This window comes from Pipistrellus hanaki (assembly GCF_964339955.1).
Source record: "Pipistrellus hanaki genome assembly, chromosome: 2".
In the NCBI taxonomy this organism is placed as follows: domain Eukaryota; kingdom Metazoa; phylum Chordata; class Mammalia; order Chiroptera; family Vespertilionidae; genus Pipistrellus; species Pipistrellus hanaki.
In genome coordinates, this window is record NC_140504.1 from 40,221,626 (window position 1) to 40,243,154 (window position 21,529).

The 21,529-nt window shown below is 42.0% G+C and overlaps 1 protein-coding gene across 3 annotated transcripts in view; it reads right to left on the bottom strand.

The window, feature by feature from the left end:
- The window catches only part of IGF2BP2 (insulin like growth factor 2 mRNA binding protein 2), a 137,128-nt gene that overhangs the window by 19,531 nt on the left and 96,068 nt on the right, over positions 1–21,529 (bottom strand). Inside the window, exons 3-9 of one of the 3 annotated variants that reach the window (XM_084872539.1) lie at positions 13,211–13,259; positions 11,126–11,177; positions 8,803–8,866; positions 6,891–6,963; positions 6,691–6,758; positions 4,160–4,294; positions 929–1,009 (exon numbers count right to left, since the gene is read on the bottom strand). In XM_084872539.1, the coding sequence (XP_084728665.1) occupies positions 929–1,009; positions 4,160–4,294; positions 6,691–6,758; positions 6,891–6,963; positions 8,803–8,866; positions 11,126–11,177; positions 13,211–13,259 (522 nt within the window). Of the gene's footprint in view, positions 1–928; positions 1,010–4,159; positions 4,295–6,690; positions 6,964–8,802; positions 8,867–11,125; positions 11,178–13,210; positions 13,260–21,529 lie in introns of all 3 variants that reach the window. The other 2 variants (XM_084872537.1, XM_084872538.1) reach the window with 2 other exon arrangements.

Here is a 21,529-nt window from a genome sequence, read left to right on the forward strand (position 1 = left end):
AAGAAACAGGGAAACAATGACTAATCAAAGGATCAAAATAAAACTCCAGAAACTGATCCTAAAGAAATGCAGGCCAATGAACTACCTGACAAAGAATGTAAAAAATCTGTCATAAAGATACTCAATGACCTAAAAAGGAACACAGATGACTAAATGAAATAAAAAAATGATATGTGTACAAAATAAGAATCAATAAAGAGACAGAAACTAGAAAAAAAAAACACAAGCTAACAAATAAATAATAAAGCTAAAGATTACAAAACTAAACTAAAAATTTTATTTAAAAGATTCAACAGCAGACAAAAACAGGGAAAAGAAAATATCAGCAAACTTGAAGACTGATCATTTGAAATCAAAAGGAAAAAAAGGAATACAGGAAGACAAAGAGAGGCTAAGGGACACTATAAAATGGATCATTATACACATCATGGGAATCCATAAGGAGAAGAAAGAGAAGGGGCAAATAGCTTATTCAAAAATAATGATGGAAAACTGTCTAAATCTGAGGAATGAAATAGATATATAGATTCAAAACATTCTTTCAACTAGGATAAACCCTAAGAAAACCACACTGAAACATATTGTAACCCATGTGTCTAAAGTCCAAGACAAAAGACAAAGCACAATCTTTTTTTTTCTTAATCCTCATCCAAGGACATTTCCCCCCCATTGATTTTTGGAGAGAGTGGAAGGAAGGGGGAGAGAAAGAGAGAGAAACATCCACATGAGAGAGACACACTGATTGGTTGTTTCCTATATGCACACTACTGGGGCTGAGGATTGAGCCTGCAACTGAAAGGGCATGCCCTTGACTGGAATTGAACCTGTGATCTTTCAGTCTGTGGGCCAACGCTCTAACTACTGAGTGAAACTGGCTAGGGTGACAAAGGACAATTTTGATAGCAAGGTAAAAATTATAGTCACATACCTAGGAGTTTCCGTGTTATCGGTGGATTTCTCGGCAGAAATTTTGCAGGCCAGAAGGGAGTGGGATGATATGTTCAAACTGCTAAAAGAAAAAATTGTCAACCAAGAATACTGTATCTGGCAAATTGTCTTCAAAAATGAAGGAGAAATAAGACATTTCCAGAAAAACAAAAGCTTAGGGAGTTCATTCCTATTAGAACTGCTCTAAAAGAAACTTTTAGTTGAAATGAAAGCACAGTAGATAGCAACACAATGTCATATGAAAATATAAAATACACAAATACAATAGTGTATACTATAGTAACTTAGAAGCATAAAATTTAATGACAAAAACAAAAATGATAAATCTATGTTAATGGGTATATAATACATAAATAGTAATTTGTGACATCAATAACAAAGTAGAGGTACAAGAAGGTATAAATGGTGATGGAAGGAGACTTGAAATGGAGTGATGAACACACAATATATCCATGATGTATTATAGAATTATATACCTGAAAATGATGTAATTCTATTAACCAAATGTCACCCCAATATATTCAATAAAAATTATAGATGGTGGAATTATGAAGGAATAGAGTTCTGAATGTAACTGAAGTTATCAGTTTAAAATAGAATGCTATAATTTTAAGATGTCTTATATAATTACAATAATACACACACACACACACACACACACACACACACTCACATCCCTACAGAATATACCAAAAGGAAATGATAGGGAATCAAAGAACATCACTAAAAAGCACAAACAAACCCAAAACAAAGACACAAAGGGAGGCAGTAAGAAAGGAAATGACAGCCAATAAAGCTACAAGACACAGAAAATCAAAATGGCAATTTTCAGTCCTTCCCTAATAATGTTTACTAAGGAATGAAACTTTCCAATCTAAATATAGATTGGCTGAATAGATTAAAAAACAAAATAAAAAATCTCAAATCAACAACTTTATAACTCAAGAAATTAGACAAGAAATAAACTAAGTCCAAACTGGCAAAAGGAAAGAAATAATAAAGATTGGAGGAGAAATGAGCAAAATAGAGACTAAGAAAATAAAAAAATAAATAGAACTAAGAGTAAGTTTTTCTGAAAAGATCAATAAGATTGACAACTCTTAGCTAAATGAATTAAGAAAAAAGAGAGCAAACACTCTACCTCCTACTCACCCCCCTCAGGGCTCAGTTTAAACGTCATAGAGAGGCCGGCTCTGAAATCCCCAATCTCCTCCCATGTCCCCGAAAGCCTTGGTGAGGGCTTCCAGCAATAAAGTCATTTCCCACCCTCACCCCTTTCCACAGCCGTGCTTAACTAGGTGCCGGTGTAACTACTTGTTCCGTGAGCGTCTCTCCCATTGGATTGAAGGCTCCATGAAAGCAGGCCTGGGTCTCGTTCATGCCCGTAGCCTCAACCCCAACACAGGGCTTAACTCAGTGGGGCACCCAAACCTTTATTTCAAAGATATTCAAATTCTATCTTGGCTCTACTCCGAAGCTTAAATATCCAATTTATTAAATCAGTCTTGGTAATTATTTAGAATATTGAAAGTTGCTTTGTACACTAGGTTGAAGGACCAAAAAGTGTGTTATTTTAAAAGTTTTTAATAAATTGGACGAAGGAGGAGCTTCTTCAAATTAAGCCATGGCATTTGGGGTGGGGGAGGAGGAGGATGTACAAAAGGTTAGAGACCCTTATGAAATCTGAGAATAGAGCTGTGTTTTTGTTTGTTTTTTAGGACTACTTTCCCCTTTTTGGCTTTGGAACACTCTTATTTGACATTATTTGCTAAATTAATTTTATATTCAACTCATCCCTCAGTACTTCTCTATGACTGTGCCACCAATGCCCATAAGTGGATTTTGCCAAACCGCATAGAACCCTTTTTATTATATTACCCATTCCATTTACCACTAATTTATTTGTAATACAAATGCAATTGCTTTAGTAAGAACTGTTATTTGCCCTTCAAATGGATACAACACTCAGGAATCCTAAGAAGTATTTTGCAAAAGAAAAGGAGGAGACAGAAGAAAACAGATAGGAAGAAGAAGAAAGGAGCTGCTGTCACTATAAGTTTCTACTACTAAAGGAAATGTAATTCGATTTTAAAAGAGTGCAAGTGGTTTTGGGGCAGATGACAAAAACCTTTCCCAGAACAGTTAAGTGGTGGTTTTGATGACACTGCACATTCTATACCTGCACTGACCAAACGTGACAGTTATTAGCCATACGTGTAACGATTCAAATCCAAATGAATTAAAAGATTCCGTTCCCCCACTGCACTAGTCACATTTCCAGCACTCAATCGCAACATGCAGCGAATTGCTATATTATTGTGCAGGGCAGACAGAGAACATTCCCATCATTGCATGACAGTGGACAGCACCAGTCTATGTATTCCTACCGATAATTATTCCCAGTGAGTGATGAGAGCACTAGGATCATCAGGAGAAACATACAAAGGAGAAACCGCCACATTATACATGCACAAGGTCTGTCTTCCATGGTATTCTCTTTGGAAACAGATTTCTTAAAAACAATCCTTCCCTGCTCCCTTTACTTAGTAAAAATTACAATTGGAGAACATTATGCTGAGTGAAATAAGCCAGTCAATGAAAGAAAAACACGACATGATCTCACTCATTTATGGATAATAAGGAACATTATAAACTGATGAACAAAAAGATAGATACAGCCGAAACCGGTTCGGCTCAGTGGATAGAGCGTCGGCCTGCGGACTGAAGGGTCCCAGGTTCGATTCCGGTCAAGGGCATGTACCTTGGTTGTGGGCACATCCCCAGTCGGGGGTGTGCAGGAGGCAGCTGATCGATGATTCTCTCTCATCAATGTCTCTAACTCTCTATCCCTCTCTCTTCCTCTCTGTAAAAAAAAAAATCAATAAAATATATTAAAAAAAAAAAAGATAGATAGATACAGAGACAGTAAAGCAACAGACTGTCAAATTACAGTGGGGAGGGGAGGGAGATATGGGGGAGATAAGAGATCAACCGAAGGACTTGTATGCATGCATATAAGCAAAACCAAGGACGAAAAACTCTGGGGAGGGAGGGCATGTATGGGAAGAGGGGGGGGGGGGTGAATTGGTAAGATATGTACACATATAATACCTTAATAAAAAAAATGAAAAGAAAAAAATGTACTGGGTTCCATGAATGAGAACTACCCTTAATCCCTGCAGGGTGATAAGGACATGGCACGCACACTTACATTTTGGTCTCATCAGCCTCCTTGTGCATGATTTCCAGAATCATACGGCACGCCTCCGAGGTCCCCTCCGGGGTGGCGTGGATGGTGACGGGCTTCTCGGCGGCCCCGGAGTTCTCCTTCCTGTGGATGTCCACCCTGTGGGGAAAGCATCGGGAGCCATAGCACGCCGTCACCGGGGGACAGGGTCCTCGTTCGTCCCGAGGGCCGCGCCAGCCAACGCACAGCAGGGACACAGACAGACAAGGCGCGGCCATCCGCACGTGTGCACCCAGTGCCATTCCCCAAGGCGGCAAGCAGGGCTGGGGGGCTCGTGCCAAACTCGAATTCTCTGCGGCTCCGTGTGGAAGGGAGTGTGCCTGACAGGCGTGCTACGTATGGGACCAGGGCCCCCGGCCAGCGTGGTCATGAAGCCAGGGGGGTAAATGACGTATTTCAGGTGACCGCAGGCGAGAGGAGAAAAGGGAGCAGGGTTAATACTGGGCGTTAGCACAGTGCCACGCTCTGAGCGGATGGCAGCCTTTTAAAAGCCACGTGTTAATCCAAATCCAAACACCACATCCAAGCGAACTTTAGATTTCGGAGTGTGGAGAGAAAGCAGAAGCATGCCCTCGCTCTGCCTGGGTTTCGGTGTCCTTGCCACTGGCAGCCTGCCTTCCGAGGGAGCAGAGGTGGTATGCAGGGAGCTCGTGGCTCAGCAGCCTGATGACTGGACCAGGCTTCTCGGGGTAGTCGGGGCCCGACTTGTTTTTGTTCATCTTTCAAAATCACCTAATTGATTGCATCCCCTTTTACTGTGATGTTAGAAAGCCCAGATCCAAGTCTTCAGCCTATTTCTAAAAAACAGGCACACACAGTGAGTACTACCTTGCTTCTATTTAAATGTGTGGCACTTTTAAAGCCACTTTAAACAATGTTTTTGAGCAAAAAAAGACAAATAAAGAAAACTTCGAAGGGACAAAAAGGGCTAATTTTAAAATGAAAGAATCACCAGTGAGTATTTCTCCTCTCTGCTAGCCCTTTATTTCACTCCTATGATAATGGACTCTGGGACGCAAAATAAATTTCCATTATTTGCGAGTAGCTCAGATACTTGAAGAAAAACCGTGTTTTCTCTTTCACGTCACAAGACACTCAAGCCGTGGCCTGAATAATGTGCACGAGGCGTGAAGTAACTGATGGTCAGTAATTGGCTGCTTTGCAATTTAAGTGCTTTCGTAATAATTACTACATTCACCCTGCCTGATTCTCACAGTAATCTTTGCTTACAAGAAGCCACGGATGCTCAGAGAGGTGGAAATTTTTTTTCTCTCCAGATCATAAAGCCATCATGTGGCAAAAAACTTGAACAAGGGTCTCTGAAGTCCTGTGCTTTCTTGGTTCCCTCCTGCTGTGGTCATACGAACATAGAAAAATCAACAACCCACAAGTCTTTTTACTCAGTACAATTCCTACCACCAGCCCAGTCTCCTTCGACAGAAGACTAAACAGAAGGCTGGTATACTTTATTCCTTGCTTGATATAGCAGAGACCCACCCACGTCCTGGATGTAGCTTTTCTGAACCGATCTGGGTGGATCTCACGGAATGACTACGACACTCAGTGCTCTGACTCAGGAGAGGAGATCAGAGCTCAGAGAAGTGGTTCAAGGATCCCACAAAGTTCTGCTCTCTACCCCTGCTGTTTTGGAAACAGATGCATTCACAAGCATTGGTTAGCTTTTAAGAACAATCCTGGGCTGCGAAGTCATTAGTGTAAGGTGACCAGGTTTTAACATTGGTAAAGCGGGACACCATTGACCTGGGGGAAGGGGGATTCTCGATTAAAATTTTGGTCTATATGGAGCAACAAAAATTTTCATAGAACACAAAAATAGTATTGTAATATGTTTTTAAAAATTTCAACATAATTACAATTTACAAATATAAATAAATAAATAATTATGTACAGTATTTTATTCTTTGGCATATTTCTCATTTGAGTGAATTCTAACAACTGATCAACAATGAGAACTTTGATAAGCAGTTCTCGATAATCAGTTCTCAACAATTATTTGTTATTATTAAAGTTTAACATTATGAAATTAACAAAAATAACATAAAACTCATATCCTGGCTAAATAGCCACATGGCCACCAAAAACCGTATATTCTCTTTCCGTTCTCCTGCCATTCCCTAGCTTGTCATGCATTCTTTCCAAAAATCGGGACTTTTTTACCAAACGCTGTGGGACGCGGGACAAAATTGTTAAAAATCGGGACTGTCCCACCAAAAGCGGGACGTCTAGTCACCTTACATTAGTGCCTTCTTTATGAACCTTTGCTGTTTCGGGACTTAACCTTCCGGCAACTGGCACGAAAGCTCCTCAAAGCCCCGGCTTTCTGTTAGTCTGTTAACAGTTCTGTTTAGAGAAGCCGCCGTCCCATCCAGCACAGCCCCCCACGGACGCAAGCAAGAGCCGCCGGATGATGGCCGGGCCCCCAGCACTCAGGGAACCCCTCAGAAGGAAGCGAAGGGAGCCCCGGAGGCACGTACCGGGACTGGGTCTGCTTAGTGATGTTCTTTATGGTCAAGCCCTCCTTTCCGATGATGGCACCAACAAACTGGGTGGGGACCAGGATCCGAAGCGGGAAATCAATCTGTCTGGCCTGAGAAGAGCCCCCGGGGCCGTGGCCTTGCTCCCTGGAAGAGTGGTCCCCACGGTGGGCTCGCTGAGGGGGCGGAGGGGAGCTCACCTCTTCGTCCGGGATGTAGGAAATCTTGAAGGAATAGTTCTCAAACTGATGCCCGCTCAGCTTCTCGATGGCTCTGAAACGCAGCAGAAGCAGGCGGGCTCCGTCAGAGAGGAGCGGCCAGTGGACCGGTCCTCACCCTCACTCACTCTCGCCTGTTGAAGTGCCCTTCGTCCTCACCGAGGACCAGTGTGAGCCCCACTGACCCCCGCCCGCCCCCTGGGAGCTCACTCTGACAATGAACACCAGTCACAGTCCACAGGCCTGGTCGCACTTGCTCTACAATCACGCATTCCGCTATTTATCACCAACCAGGGCTGCCTCCCCTTATCAAAGACTTTTTGTTAATATCAATATAAAATTATGACTATCATAGTATGTATGTATGTACTATTGAAAATTCAGAAATAGATAACCACAAATAACAAAAAGTCCTGACAGCAATATCTATCTTATTTTTCTTAAACAGAAATATAGTATTTACAAAAATAAATTAATATCATACATGCTTTTCTCTAACCTTTATAAAAAAAACATTAGTATTCTACACATTCTCCGAGTCATTAAATATTCTCCAATTTAATTTTTACCAGCTATTTAACATTCTATTGATTTACCATAGTTTTTGCAAATGATCCTCCATTGCCATATATATATATATATATATATATATATATATATATATATATGAAGTTCAGTCTTTTACTAGTATATACAATGTTGCCAGGGACATCTTTGCAACTACAACTGTGCACACAGGATAAATTCCTAATGGAGCTGCAGAACAAACATTAGCATGACCCGTGTCCATCTGGACAGGTGTCAATGTTTACTATCCTATAGTAGTTAAATCAGCATTTGTTTCCTTGAGTCCTCAAAAGCACAAAATATTATTATCTAAAAATATTTATGTTTTTGGCAGCCTGTGAAAATAATAACCCTATTAAACTAGCTTAATGTGCAAGGTTTTGAATTTATTACAAAGCAGCACCTTCTGAATTCAATAAAAGCAGCAAAGTAACGTGTAGAAAGGTCCTACCAAAGTGGCAGCCGAACAAGAACTGCAAAGGTGAGTCGTTGGTATAGATGTGCGCAAAAGTGAGTAGCAAATGAATTACTGCCTTTTTCAACACAAAGTTAACTTTTTAAAAAATACCGCTATATAAATAAATATAAATATAAATTCCAATCTTTTACTATTATATACAGCCTTCATGTGTGTTGAACCTTGAAAAATAAATCTGTAATCCTGGGATGTATAACCAAGCATGACTGTGTTCTAGTTACAGTGACCTGATAGGCACTTCAAGAACTTGCTATAAAAAGGAACTTATTTTTGTTGTTTTTCTGAAAACCTCCATCCCATGTCCGTTAATAGTCAAGCTCAAAAGCAACAACCACTGAAGCACTTTAGTCGTGAATGGAAACCAGGGAGTGAATGGGGGTAGGAAAAAGAACCCAAGCCAGGTGCTCCTGGATTGATACCCTCCAGACACCTCTCTTTGCGGCTGATGTCACTGAGGTGGATCCCCCTTTTAATAGAGGAAAAATGGGTGTTTTAGTGCCCATTCGATTAGTGTGGGTGGAAAACAAGGTTCGTGCTGCTTTATCCCGGTGCCTGGAGGAAACTCCGGGTAAAAGTGGCTCCGTGGCGAAGCAGAGCCTAGGCCCAAGCCGGTGCTCTATTCCTGACCAGACCAAGAACGTCCCCACCTCGGTTTTGATGCCACAACTCAATATTTTTCAAGATAAAGTCTCCGTGCAAATCAACAAACAGACATCCTGGTATAAATGCTCTGGAATTCCAGTGACACGTCAAAGGTCTGCATCTTTTCAAAAAAGGTTTATAAACAGAGGACTCAATGGAATTCAAAGATAACCATTCAAAAATGTAAGGGAGCCCAAATGCACTTACGTTTTTGCTTCTCCTCTGGTTGAGTAGGTGACGTTAACAACGGCAGTTTCTGTGTCTGTGTTGACTGCGGAAGAAGCAAAAACTACAATGTCATAGAGAAAAAATCTGTTGCCCTCTGGCTCAATGTAAGCAGGCTTATTTGAGAGAAAAATGCACAAAATAACTCATTGCCCTAACTCTAGAGTTACTTGAATCTCTATTCATTTACATTCATAATGATTTGTAACCCACTGTATAAATACATTTGTAATCAATTTATATATAACTCACAGCTATATTTTCACTTATTTTTTAAACACTTTTGCATGGTTACATGTACATTTTCTTGTATTTTTTAATGCCTACATAAAATTGCAATAGCTGTGCCATGGTTTTTTTTGTGTTTTTTTTAATTCTCACCTGAGGATATTTTTCCACTGATTTTAGAGAAAGTGGAAGAGAGAGGAAAAGATAGAAATATCAATGTGAGAGAAATATATTGAATGATTGCCTCCTGCACGAGGCCTGATCAGGGCCCAGCCAAGGAGGAGCCTGAAACTGAAGTACATGCCCTTGACCAGAATCGAACCCAGGATTCAACTTTGGTCCACAGACCAATGCTGTATCCATTGAGCCAAACTGGCTAGGGCAGCTCTGCCAGGATTCTTGCCTGACCATCCCTCAAATGTTGACAAATGGATTGTTTTCAGTAGTTGCTATTCTAAAAATAGTGTTGTTGAAAACCACATTTGTTGCAAACATCATTAATGTTAGGTCTTTTGAATTACTTTTTAAGCCAATCACAGAAGAAAAAATAACTGGGTAAAAGAATACAATGCTTTTAATGTATAATTTCTAATTACTTTCCTTAAAGTTTGTATCAATTTATTATACCACTATCAAGATATAAATTTTATTTGTTACCATTTACATTGTTTTAAATAACTGGATATATATGAAAAACAAGAAGATATTTTTATTTTAAATCTTTATTCATTGATAAGGTTGAGTTACTCCTTTGGTTTCCCTTTGACTGAACTCCTTGACTGTGTGAGTTCAACCCAGTAACTGCTTACAATAATTTAAGAAAAATGAAAATCTCACCTCACTTGGCTAAAGGAGAGAACACATAAACTCTAAGAATGGCTAATAAGAAATCATTTTATCTTTCATTTGCTTCTTCATCCAAAGTCAGAAGTTGAAAATAAATTCAAAAGGCAAGATAAAATTTGTTCAATTCAAGCTAGTAAACTTAAAGCAAAAATATTGATCAAGCAGACATGACTAAATCAAACCCACCCTTCAAATGTTTTAAGCTATTGGGAGACCTGGAGTTAACAACAACATTAAGTTAAGGCTAATTCAAGAAAACCACAATAAAGCTCCCTTTCAAAGTAATAGTAAGACCTTGTAGTGTAAGGATTCTTAATCTTGTAACTATAATAGAGCTTTAGGAATTCTATAACCTGACTCTCCCTACCCCACCCAGAGATTCAAATTTGTGGATATAGGAACTTTCCTGGTTTATAGTTTCCATAAGATTCTCAAAAAGGTTAAAGACCACTGTTAAAAATACAGTTTACCCCATAACTTCAAAGCAGCCACAGCCTTTGTGGGGAGGGAATGTGTGAGCCTTAGAGAGGAACTGCCCCTGAGATTTATGCATCATAAACGTGAGCCCAGCCCTGGCCTTTGCCCAGGGAGTGTTCCAATCTAACCCACACCATGTTTTAGAGGTGAAAACAAAAATAAGGGAGGCAGAAGAGTACGTATCTCATGGGCATTTATTACTGTTCCCAAGACGGTGGCTCTCTAAGTTGAAAAAACCAAAAACCACGTGGGAGTACTGGTTTAAAATACAGATGCATGAACTCTTGCCCCAGGAAGTCTTGTCTGTAGGTCTAGGGGGAGCCCTAGGAATATCCATTTTTACGACCACTCTAGGGGGTTCTGGCGTAGGAGTCCTTCTTGAGAAACACTCCGTCCAAGACATTAGAGATTGTTATTTTTAGCCAGGAGGAAGGAAGTTGTTATACTAGTGTAAATCCAACTACTTCCAAGTGAATTACGCTTATCCCAGCCTGACATGTTTGTCCAATGCTTGAGCACATTACAGAGTATTAAAAAATGGCCTGAAAATCATATTCCTTAAAAAAACAAATTATATAGATATGGGTAGATAGGTTATATATAGACATCTCTCACACATAGATACAAACATATACTCTAAGAAGCCTGTTTGTTTCAAAGGAGCTATTATTTTTCCCCAGGAGTTGACCCAACCTACAAGAAATAATAGCTAACATCCCTCTGTACATACATTGACAAATTTCCTCACTATTACCTTGTTCGACATTCTCCACCGTCCCATACTGAGCCAAAAGTCCATCCAAGACCTGAAAAAGAGAGCTTCAATGTCAGAATGGGAAAACAAGATTGTACTCACAAAAATGGTACAGTGCTCTCCCCAAGCAGATGAACTATATAGCATAACAAGAACAGGGACAGGACTAACACAATTAAATTGATGTTTCAAGTCTTCCATAAAAACGGCTGGAACTGAATAAATACATGGGACTTTCATTTCTTACTGGGTTCCAAGTAATCTGTCCCCTGACATGACACCAGCATTTCAGCCTCAGTAACTGTCAGTCACATTCATTGTGATGGTTGAGACCTATTTTCTGCTCTTGAAATGAGAAGCAGAATCAAGTACAAGGCTCACTTTTTCTTGAAAGCTTTAACCATTCTTCCTTTGGTTTTCTCTAGGAATCTCCTTATTTTACAGAACAGTGGGATGTGCATGTTTGACATTTTCCATAATGAAAGTTTTTTTACAGTAATGAATATATTGCCTCGCTGGTGTGATTCAGTGGTTGAGTGTGAACCCAAGTACCAAGAGGTCACAGGTTCGATTGCTGGTCAGGACACGCCCCCCAGTGGAGGGCGTGCAGGAGACAGCTGACTGCTGTTTCTCTCCCTCTCCTCTCCCTTTCTCTCTATAATCAATAAAAACACATTTTAAAAAAAAAGTTTTAAAGTAATAAATATATTAGACTGAACATTATCTTTCCTTTATAGCTATTTTGATTTCATTTGAGTTGGGGTATAAAATATCAGGCAGTTTGTTTTTAAATAATGCAATAATGCCACTCCTCATATTCAATCTAATTTATTTATTATTAATTTTTTTTAGTCTTCACCTGAGGATATGTTTTCCATTGTTTTTTTTTGTGTGTGTGTTTTTTTTTTTTTAGTTTTTTTTAAATTTATTTTTTAGGTTTTTTTTTAAATTAAATTATTATCTGTGTACATATCTTACCATTCCCCCCCTCCATTGATTTTTTTAAGAGACAGTGGGAGGGAGGGAGATTACGGGGAGAGAGAGATACATTGACATGAGAGAGACACAATGATTGGTTGCCCCACTTACACCATGACTGGGGCCAGGAATCAAACCTGCAACCCTTCCATCCTCAGGCCGACACTCTAATAACCACTGAGCAAACCCGGCCGGGGCACTAAATGTTTCTATTGTTGACACTATTACAGATGTTCTCCCTTTGCCCCCCTTTGCCCACCTTCATCCAGTTCCCACCACCCCTCCTCTGGCCTTCACCACTGCTGTTTGTGTCTAAGGGCTGATATATATTCTTTTCACTTTCATTTATCCAGTCCCCCAACTCTCCCCTCTGATCTCTGTCAGTCTGTTGCATGTGTCCATTTATCTGAAGGTAGCAATCTTATAAGAAGTTTTATAATTCAGAAAATATATCTTAACTGTTATTCATAGCAGTTAATTCAAAATAAACAAAAAACCTGCTCCAACTAACAAAGCTGTTGGTTTTCCATGGATTTCAACACCTCCCCCCGCCCCGCCAAAATAATAATTTAGAAAGGTAAATTTTTTTTTACAAAATCATGAGATAAAAATCACAAACCATGCTTGGCAGGTGTGGCTCAGTGGTTGAGCATCCACCCATGAACCAGGAGGTCATGGTTCAATTCCCGGTCCCGGCACATGCCCAATCTGTGGGCTCAATCCCCCGTAGGGCTGTGCAGAAGGCGGCCAATCAATGATCTCTCTCATCATTGATGTTTCTAACCCTCTCTATCTCTCTCCCTTCCTCTCTCAGAAATCAATAAAATATATATACAGATATATTTATTTATAAAAAAATCACAGCCCAGCTATACATTTTGTTTTTCAGATTGTTGGTGTTTGAGAAGACAGAACCTGAGAGATCAAAGCGCACATTCTGCCTGATGAGAGGGACACACACCACCCCAAACACATGGCAGATCGTGCACATTCGGGCACTCAGAAAGGTGCAACAAGCCTGAGGACCTCCAATTCCTAACTGTGAAAGGGGACCGACAGAGGAATGAAAGCGAGAGGACAGTAAAAACAGAAGTGACACTGGCTTACCTCCCACTGCAGGTGAGGAGGGATGTTTCTAATCTGAATTTTTCTGCTCCTGTAAAAATAAAAGCACAGACTGTAAAACACTTTCTCTAGATGCAAACTTAAATAAAAACAGGCTAAGACCATAATTTGAGTTCACTTTCCCACTATGTTCACCGAGGCATCAGCAAGAAATTTCCACTGTGAATCCTAACCATCATGTTTTAAGGCTTTCAATTACTTGGGGGAGTGAGGGGATTTAAAAAAATAATAATAATCCAAGAGGTCAGAAGAAGCTAAACGGTTTAAATGCAGATTTGCTTTTCCAATTTCCTACCCAAGTGTTTAGAACTGAAATTGCCAAACAGGTTCTAATCATATTATCACCTTCCTCCTCAAATATATGGTCCTGCAAATGACCCTACTCCAAAGGGTACACAGGCTAAAACTTGATGGTTGAAATCACATATGTAATATGCTTAATTAAACAAGATCAGGTTTCATTTATCCCTAAGCTAACAGTGCACCTCTTCTCTTTAAAAAAAAAAAAATTTTTGAATAGGTAATACAGTCATAATTCAAGAATTAGGCCGAAACCAGTTTGGCTCAGTGGATAGAGTGTCGGTCTGTGGACTGAAAGGTCCCAGATTCAATTCCGGTCAAGGGCACATACCTTGGTTGCGGGCACATCCCCAGTAGGGGGTGTGCAGGAGGCAGCTGATCGATGTTTCTCTCTCATCGAAGTTTCAAACTTTCTATCCCTCTCTCTTCCTCTCTGTAAAAAATCAATAAAATATATATATTTTTAAAAGAATTAGAATACTATACAAAGGTATAATAAAGTCTAACTCCCACTCACCCTCTGCCTCGTCTTTTACAGAAATAAATATTTTTACTTGTTGCTTGTGTATCCTTCAGTTTCTTAATGCAGATAACAGCAAATACAAAATTAATTCATATTTTCCCTTTTCTTACAGAAATATTTGCATGTTCTATACACTTGCTGCGCGCGCGCGCGCACACACACACACACACACACACACACACACACAGTCTCTCTCTCTCTCTGCTCCTGTAAAAATAAAAGCACAGGCTGTACAACACTTTCTCTAGATGCAAACTTAAATAAAAACAGGCTAAGACCATAATTTGACCATAACTCTCTCTCTCTTAACATTAATATTCTGGAGATTTTTCTATGTTGGTAAATAGAGAGTATTCTCATTCTATTTTATAACCTGAATGCACTGAAGCGTATTTAACCCACCCTACTGGTGAATGTTTGGGCCTTCTCCTGCTTTTTTATTCAGAGGATTGTTTTCTTTTTCCAGGATATCCTGCTGGTCTGATAACCTAGTAATTTAGATGGTTTCTGGATTTTGTTAAGCATTAAAAATAGGTAGAAAACAAGAATTGAGCCGAAACCGGTTTGGCTCAGTGGTAGAGCATAGGTCTGCAGACTGAAAGGTCCCGGGTTCGATTCCTGTCAGGGGCATGTATCTTGGTTGTGGGCACATCCCCGGTAGGGGGTGTGCAAGAGGCACCTGGTCGGTGTTTCTCATCGACATTTCTAGCTCTCTATCTCTCTCCCTTCCTCTCTGTAAAAAATCAATAAAATATATTTTTTTAAAAAAAGGAATTGGAATATGAGAATAAGAATTTCTCTATCTTTAAAAAATATATATTTTTATTTATTTCAGAGAGGGAAAGAGAGAAACATCAATAATAAGAGAGAATCATTGATCAGCTACCTCCAGCAGCACCCTACCCCCCTCACCCTTATTGGGGATTGAGCCTGCAACCCGGGCATGTGGCCTGCCCAAATATTGAGCCCGTAACCTCCTGGTTCATTGGTTGACACTCAACCACTGAGCCATACTAATTTGGCTCTCCTGACTTTTTTGAATGACTTGGTCACCATGCCCAAATTTCCTTTCATGGCCCTGTTACTGCCCCCTTCTCTATCTCTTTATTGTTAAACTAGGGGCCCGGTGCACAAAGATTCATGCAGGGAGGTGGGTCCCTCAGCCTGGCCTGCACCTTCTCCAATCTGAGAGCCCACAAGGGAGCCCACTCCAATTTGGGAGTTTCTGTCTGTCTTTACAATCATATGAGTGAATTGGCTGAGACCCAACCCAGTTTGGTTTGTGGCTCACAGAATAATAGGGGCTTCCCCCCCTCCCCCTTTGTTTCATTGGTAGAGATTTCCTGCAAGTTTTAGGATATCTTCCCTTTAATTTTTCCTAGACACTCTGATTTTATTTATGTCTCTCACCTTTGCTTTCCTTCCATCCCCCACCACCACAGTAAATTGCTCCAGGCTCACTTTGCTCTAGTGTCTAGGAGATCTGTCTGCCACCAGAACTACAATTCCCACCATTCCTGGTGCTCCCCTTGCTCTGGGCTTCTGCTTCCAGTCCTGGGGCTGCCATGAGAACCACTATTCCCAGAATTCCTGGTGCTCCCTGCGCTCTTCATTTTCCCTTTCTGCTCTGTCTCCATCCCATGGCCTCCCTCCCTGCCAAGTCCTCCAAGCCACCAGTTCTCCCTCTCTGCTCTCCATCTGGCAGCTTGGGGAGCCAAGTTCCCCAAGCCACTCCACTCACTGCCGGCTCTCCCCTCCCACTCTGTTCTCCACCTGGCACCTGTGTATGCAAATTAACCCACCATCTTTGTCAGGTTGATTTGAATACTCACTCCTGACTGGCTGGTGAGTGTAGTGGAGGTACGGTCAATTTACATGTTTCTCTTTTATTATACAGGCTATTTTAGCAGGGGAAATAAAACCATAGTAAATTGTTGAGAAATCTATGATTTGCAGAACCACTTCACAAGTATTTTTAAAAAGGTAAAATGCCAGCTTGCATGCGTGGAAGGTAATGCCATAGTTTTGGGGCATCTAATCAATTAGCCAGGAGTCTGATCAGCCACTTGGGATCTCTAACTTGTTATCTATCCAACTCAAGACACCGTTATCCCTCCTGCTGAGGACCTGAGTAGAGAACAAAGTTAACATAAATTATGGGAACTCAGCTCATAGGATCTCAAGTTGCATTTAAAAATTAGGCCAGCTAAGGCTTGTGGGATCCCCAGGTAAACTGCAATAGAAGCAAGAGAGGAAGCAAGGAGATTCCTGCGAGAGAGTGGGATTCAATGAGATTCTCTCCAGCGAGGTCCCATTTGTTTCCATAGCAATTCTGAGCTCCACCAGATGACACAGGGAGGGAAACAGCATGGATTGTGTATTATTTGTAAGAGAGGCGAGTGTGCTATCTTACTCCAAGGACTGTGGGAGCTGAAACCACCAGAGCTCTGGCCACGCCCCTCCTCCCCGCCATGCTGCAGTCAGATCCCCCTGCCTCCCATGCCCTCATTAGTATGCGTTTGAGGCACTTTATCTGTTACCCATTCCTCATTAGTTCTGAAAGTTCCCCTTACAATGTCTGCACATTCTGTACAAGAGTCATTTTGTGCTAAACTGAACCAGGACCTAGGGCTCCTCAGGGAGGCAAATGAATAACTGGTGATAGTCAAATCCAGTCTCTCTCTCTCTCACACACACACAAAGGCAGGGCACAGGAAATGATTAAGAGTCAATAAAACAAACTGTTTAGTCACTATGTTACAAAATTATTAAGAACAACTGCCTCTGCCTCTATGGAATCTAAAATAAAGGTGGTCTAATAGGTGTTAGAAAACTAAATACTTTCATCACAAAAACTGTTAAAAAGTAAACAAAGAGAAGTTTTGGTTTTTTTTTTGGGGGGGGAGAGGGAGGGGGCATGATCAGAGTGAAGTCTTGTGAATATGAGCAGTGTTATAGGCCAAACCATAAAAGGAAGAAATCAGACAATGTGGTGGCCCACCTCAAGAGTCTTTCTTTTTAATTATGGAACGCTTCACGGATTTGCGTGTCATCCTTGTGCAAGGGCCATGCTAATCTTCTCCGTATCGTTCCAATGTCAGTGTGCGTGCTGCCAAAGCGTGCACGGAGTTTTGAGCCAGGAGGGCTGCAGTTATGAACCCAGGAACTTCCCAATATAAACTCACATCCACAAAACCACAAACCCCCAAGTGGTTCTTACAAACACACTCGTGCTTTATGAGCCTTCGGGGACAGGACCTGTTGAAAGCCCCCTGCTTGACCCGCCAGAAATAACAGAAATGATAAGCAGGTGTCTGAGATGCGGTACCCCATTTACCTCCTGTCCCCTGACCTTTTAAGAGGTTGCTAATACAATCCCAGATTTCCCTTCCACAGAAAACATCAGCGATTCTTAATTATTGTTGAACGGAGTGGGAGGGGATAAGAGAAAAACCAAACTAGATGATGGTTTCAGTGGTTCTCAACCTTTCTAATGCCTCGACCCTTTAATATAGTTCCTCATGTTGTGGTGACCCCCAACCATGAAATTATTTTCTTTTTATTTTTCTAAATACATGTTATTGATTTTTTACAGAGAGGAAGAAAGGGGGATAAAGTTAGAAACAACGATGAGAGAGAAACATTAGTCAGCTGCCTCCCGCACACCCCCAACTGTGGATGTGCCTGCAACCAAGGTACCTGCCCACGACCAGAATCGAACCTGGGACCCTTGAGTCCGCAGGTTGATGCTCTCTATTCACTGAGCCAAACTGGTCAGGGCCATAAAATTATTTTCGTTGCTACTTCATAACTGTAATTTTGCTAATGTTAATGAATCGTAATGTAAACATCTGTGTTTTCCTAGGGTCTTAGGCTCTACAGCAGCGGTTCTCAACCTGTGGGTTGAGAACCACTAGCAGGGACACCCAAGGCCATCGGAAAACACAGATGTTTACATTACAATTCATAACAGTACAAAATTACAGTTATGAAGTAGCAACAAAAATAATTTTATGGTTGGGGGTCACCACAACATGAGGAACTGTATTAAATGGTTGCGGCATTAGAAAGGTTGAGAACCACTGGTGATGATGTGATGATGAGGTGATCCTGAGGAGTCAGGTCAGACTGCTACTCCTGAGCAAGACTTCCCTGGGTTGAGGTACAATGAACAGAATTTGCCTTAAACGAGCATTAAGTTTCATTCTAATCTTAGCATTCTAGAAACCGTTTGGAAAGGGGTGTGTGTAGGAGAAAGGTTAAAATCATCTCCTGCTAAAAGGAATCTGAATGCTTGATTGAAACAACCACACACCAGTCTAAGTGAAGTAGGTAACCAGATTTTTCAGAAGCTCAGTATTTTAGCTCTTTAAAAAGGAAGTCAACACATAAATATTTTTCTTTAAAATTCGGATTCAGTTTGTGTACAAGTCCCTATAGATCATACCATCTTTCCCATCCTCCATTTTCCTTCTTAACTCATTTTGGGACAAGACAGAGACAGAAACACAGTTTTGGCTCTAGTTTCACCAGAACTTCTCCGTGGGCTTCACTGAATACTCTCTCTTCCCCACCCCCAGGCTCTTTTATTTGATGAAGTCTAAGAGTTTCAGAGGTACAACCCAATCCTGCATCCCAATGTTTTTAGCAGGCACTTTCTCCAAACCTCCGCTACCATTTATGGTGATGGATACTAGGCACCCACGAGAAGCAGACTCTGCTAGCCCCATTTTTCAGGTAGACAACCAAGGAGCCGAAATGTCCATTTCTTGTTTGAGTCTCACAGCAGGGAGTGATATTTTGATTTGTCATCTAAACATTTAAATCTTTGCTCTTAAAATAAATGTCACTCTGGAATTGCCGATTCACCAGCAACAACATCTACATCTTGTGGATGTATTTCAAGATGTGCCTCCTCGGGCAAAAGTCTTAGGAAAATGGGCCTTAGAGATGGGTGTCTAGCTTTTCCCTCTCAGGGTCGACATCACAGTAGACTCTCAGACCAAAAGCATCTCCTCCAGGGTGATTTGGAAACTTCACCACAGTGGCTCAGTCTTTGTCCCTCCAGAGAGTTTGCTTAACTAGGAATGCCCTTTAGGGAGGGTGACGAAGGGATTAACTAGTGAACACTTCCACAAGCTCAGGTCCTTCCTTGGCTGGCAGGCTCTCCTGATCCATGGCTGGAAGCTGAGCGTACCTGCAAGCCTAATAACCCTTTGCTACATCACTGGCCCCAGCCAGGGCTGTGCTGAACCTCCTGCAGCAAGACGAAGTTTGAGAACCCTCCCCAAGCATGGATAGCCGAGTGGAGAAGGGGGAAGTAGAGGCAGGCAGACAGAGTCCTCAGAAGGCTGGGACATTCAGGTGTGCCCGAGTGCGAGCATGCACTTAGATTTGGAAAGGTGAGATGTGGAGGGGTAAGGCTGAGTCTTTGCAAGCCAAACATCTGCATGATGTTTGGCTTTTCAATATCTAACCGAGTAAGAACTGGAAGCGTTTTCGGTAATGCGTGTATTCTGCTGGGATGAAGATTCCAGGTAGCAAAACCGAATTGTGCTTCCACAGAGGTGGTTAATTACCCTTAGAAGGGCTTCAACCCTGTAATTAACACTAACTAGGGTAGGAACAAATGTTTTCACATCGTAATTTGTGCATAAACATGATGCAATACAAGTTATAAATGCCTGCTTCGTGTGGCACACAGTAAATACAGAATCAGCTCTGTGAAGGCAAAGGGAGCCCTGTGCCCTGTGACCAACGACTGTGCCATTCTTTTGGCATGTCTTCATTTTTAAAATAATTGTTTTCTTTAGTTCTCCCAACAGCATCAAATCTGTCCCCTTCCTCCCTCCCTCCTTCTTTCCTTCCTAGTCTTTTTCACTTTTTTTTTTTTTCCTCCTTAGCCCAAGTAGCAGGTGCCCAGCAATCAGCAAATTCTCCAGGAGCCGTTGTTGCTGACAGCTGGTTTCTTTTTCCTGGCCCACTCCACCCCCTACTCTGTCTTCCAACTGTAAGAACACGTGCTCTTCGAAGACACTGACTGGTGGCCAACCAAGCCGGCTCCTTTCACTCCGGTTCATGCTCGTCGGTTCAGCACTACAGGCTGCTGCCGACTGGAAATCGCCAAAGCCGGGGGAGACGTTCCCTGACACAGTGGGCACCGCATTCACTTCCTGTGATGGGATCAGATTCAATGACTCATGTGGAGGTGGTGGTTCGTTTTTTCCCCCTGAAGACAAGAAGCGCAATGGCAGGCACTGACTAACTGGAGAAACAGTTGCACAACTAAAAACTCAAGCCAGAAGCGGTGAGTCCTCAATGTTTGGGAACAAGTGATAAACAACAGCCTTGTACCTCTGAAAAGAAAGTATACTATTTCCAGCCATTACGAGACTTTGATCGTATTTGTCATAGTCAGGAGGATGATCAAGGAAAATGAAACTCATCTCTAATATAGCCTAAATCCCGCGAAAGGCAGGAGCGAGCCAGCTAAGCTACACATCTCTCACAGGAACTCCTCCCCGCAGCCCAGGTAAACCAGCCAGCACTCTCCTACCCCGAGGACTGGGGTGGGGTGATGGGAATCCAAACCACCTCGCACCCAAAGGGTCTGACTGGAGGTTAAATACTGGACATTTTATCTAATTTTAAAGAACAAACTGATTTCTAAGGTTAAACGAAAAGCTTTTCCAAATTCATTTATCAAATGCTCACTAAATATCCTCCTATTTAATAAAAGTGTAATATGCAAATTGGCCAAATGGTGGAACAACCAGTTGGCAGGGGCAGGGCGGTGAGCAGGCAGTGCCAGGCCAGAGGGCAGAGGGAGGGAATGGTGATGGGGGGAGAGAGAGGGGGGCGGTGGCAGCAGCAGCCAGCAGAGGCAGAGGGGTGATGGGGGGTGGGGCTGCACCAGCTGGCACCATCCAGTCAGCCGCCCAGTCGCCTCCCACAGAGGGAGGCCGGCAACAGCAGCAGCGATAGGGTGATGGGGGCGGCACCTTCCCCTGATCGGCCGGTCGTCCCTCGCAGTGGGAGGACACTGGCGGCAGTGCAGCAGTGGGTTGATGGGGGTGGCACTGTCCCCTGATGGCCCGCCTGATCACCTCCCACAGAGGCAGGCCAGACTGAAGCTTAGGCCCACTCTCCCCTAAGCTGTCAGTAGGACATCCCCTGAGGACTCCCAGCCTGTGAGAAGGCGCAGGCTGGGCTGAGGGACATTCCCCCAGTGCACGAATTTCCGTGCACCAGGCCTCTAGTCCTATATAATAAAAGCCTAATATGCTAAGTCGCCCATTCAACCAACCAAAGCATTATATGCTACTGATATGCTAAGGCACATGTGTCAAACACAAGGCCCGCGGGCCAAATCCAGCCCGCCAGGCCTTGCAATGTGGCCCGCACCGCGCTGTCATCACTGCACTCCGCTGTCAGTTTATGACATTGTCAGTTTATGACTGTTCAGTAAATCATTCAGC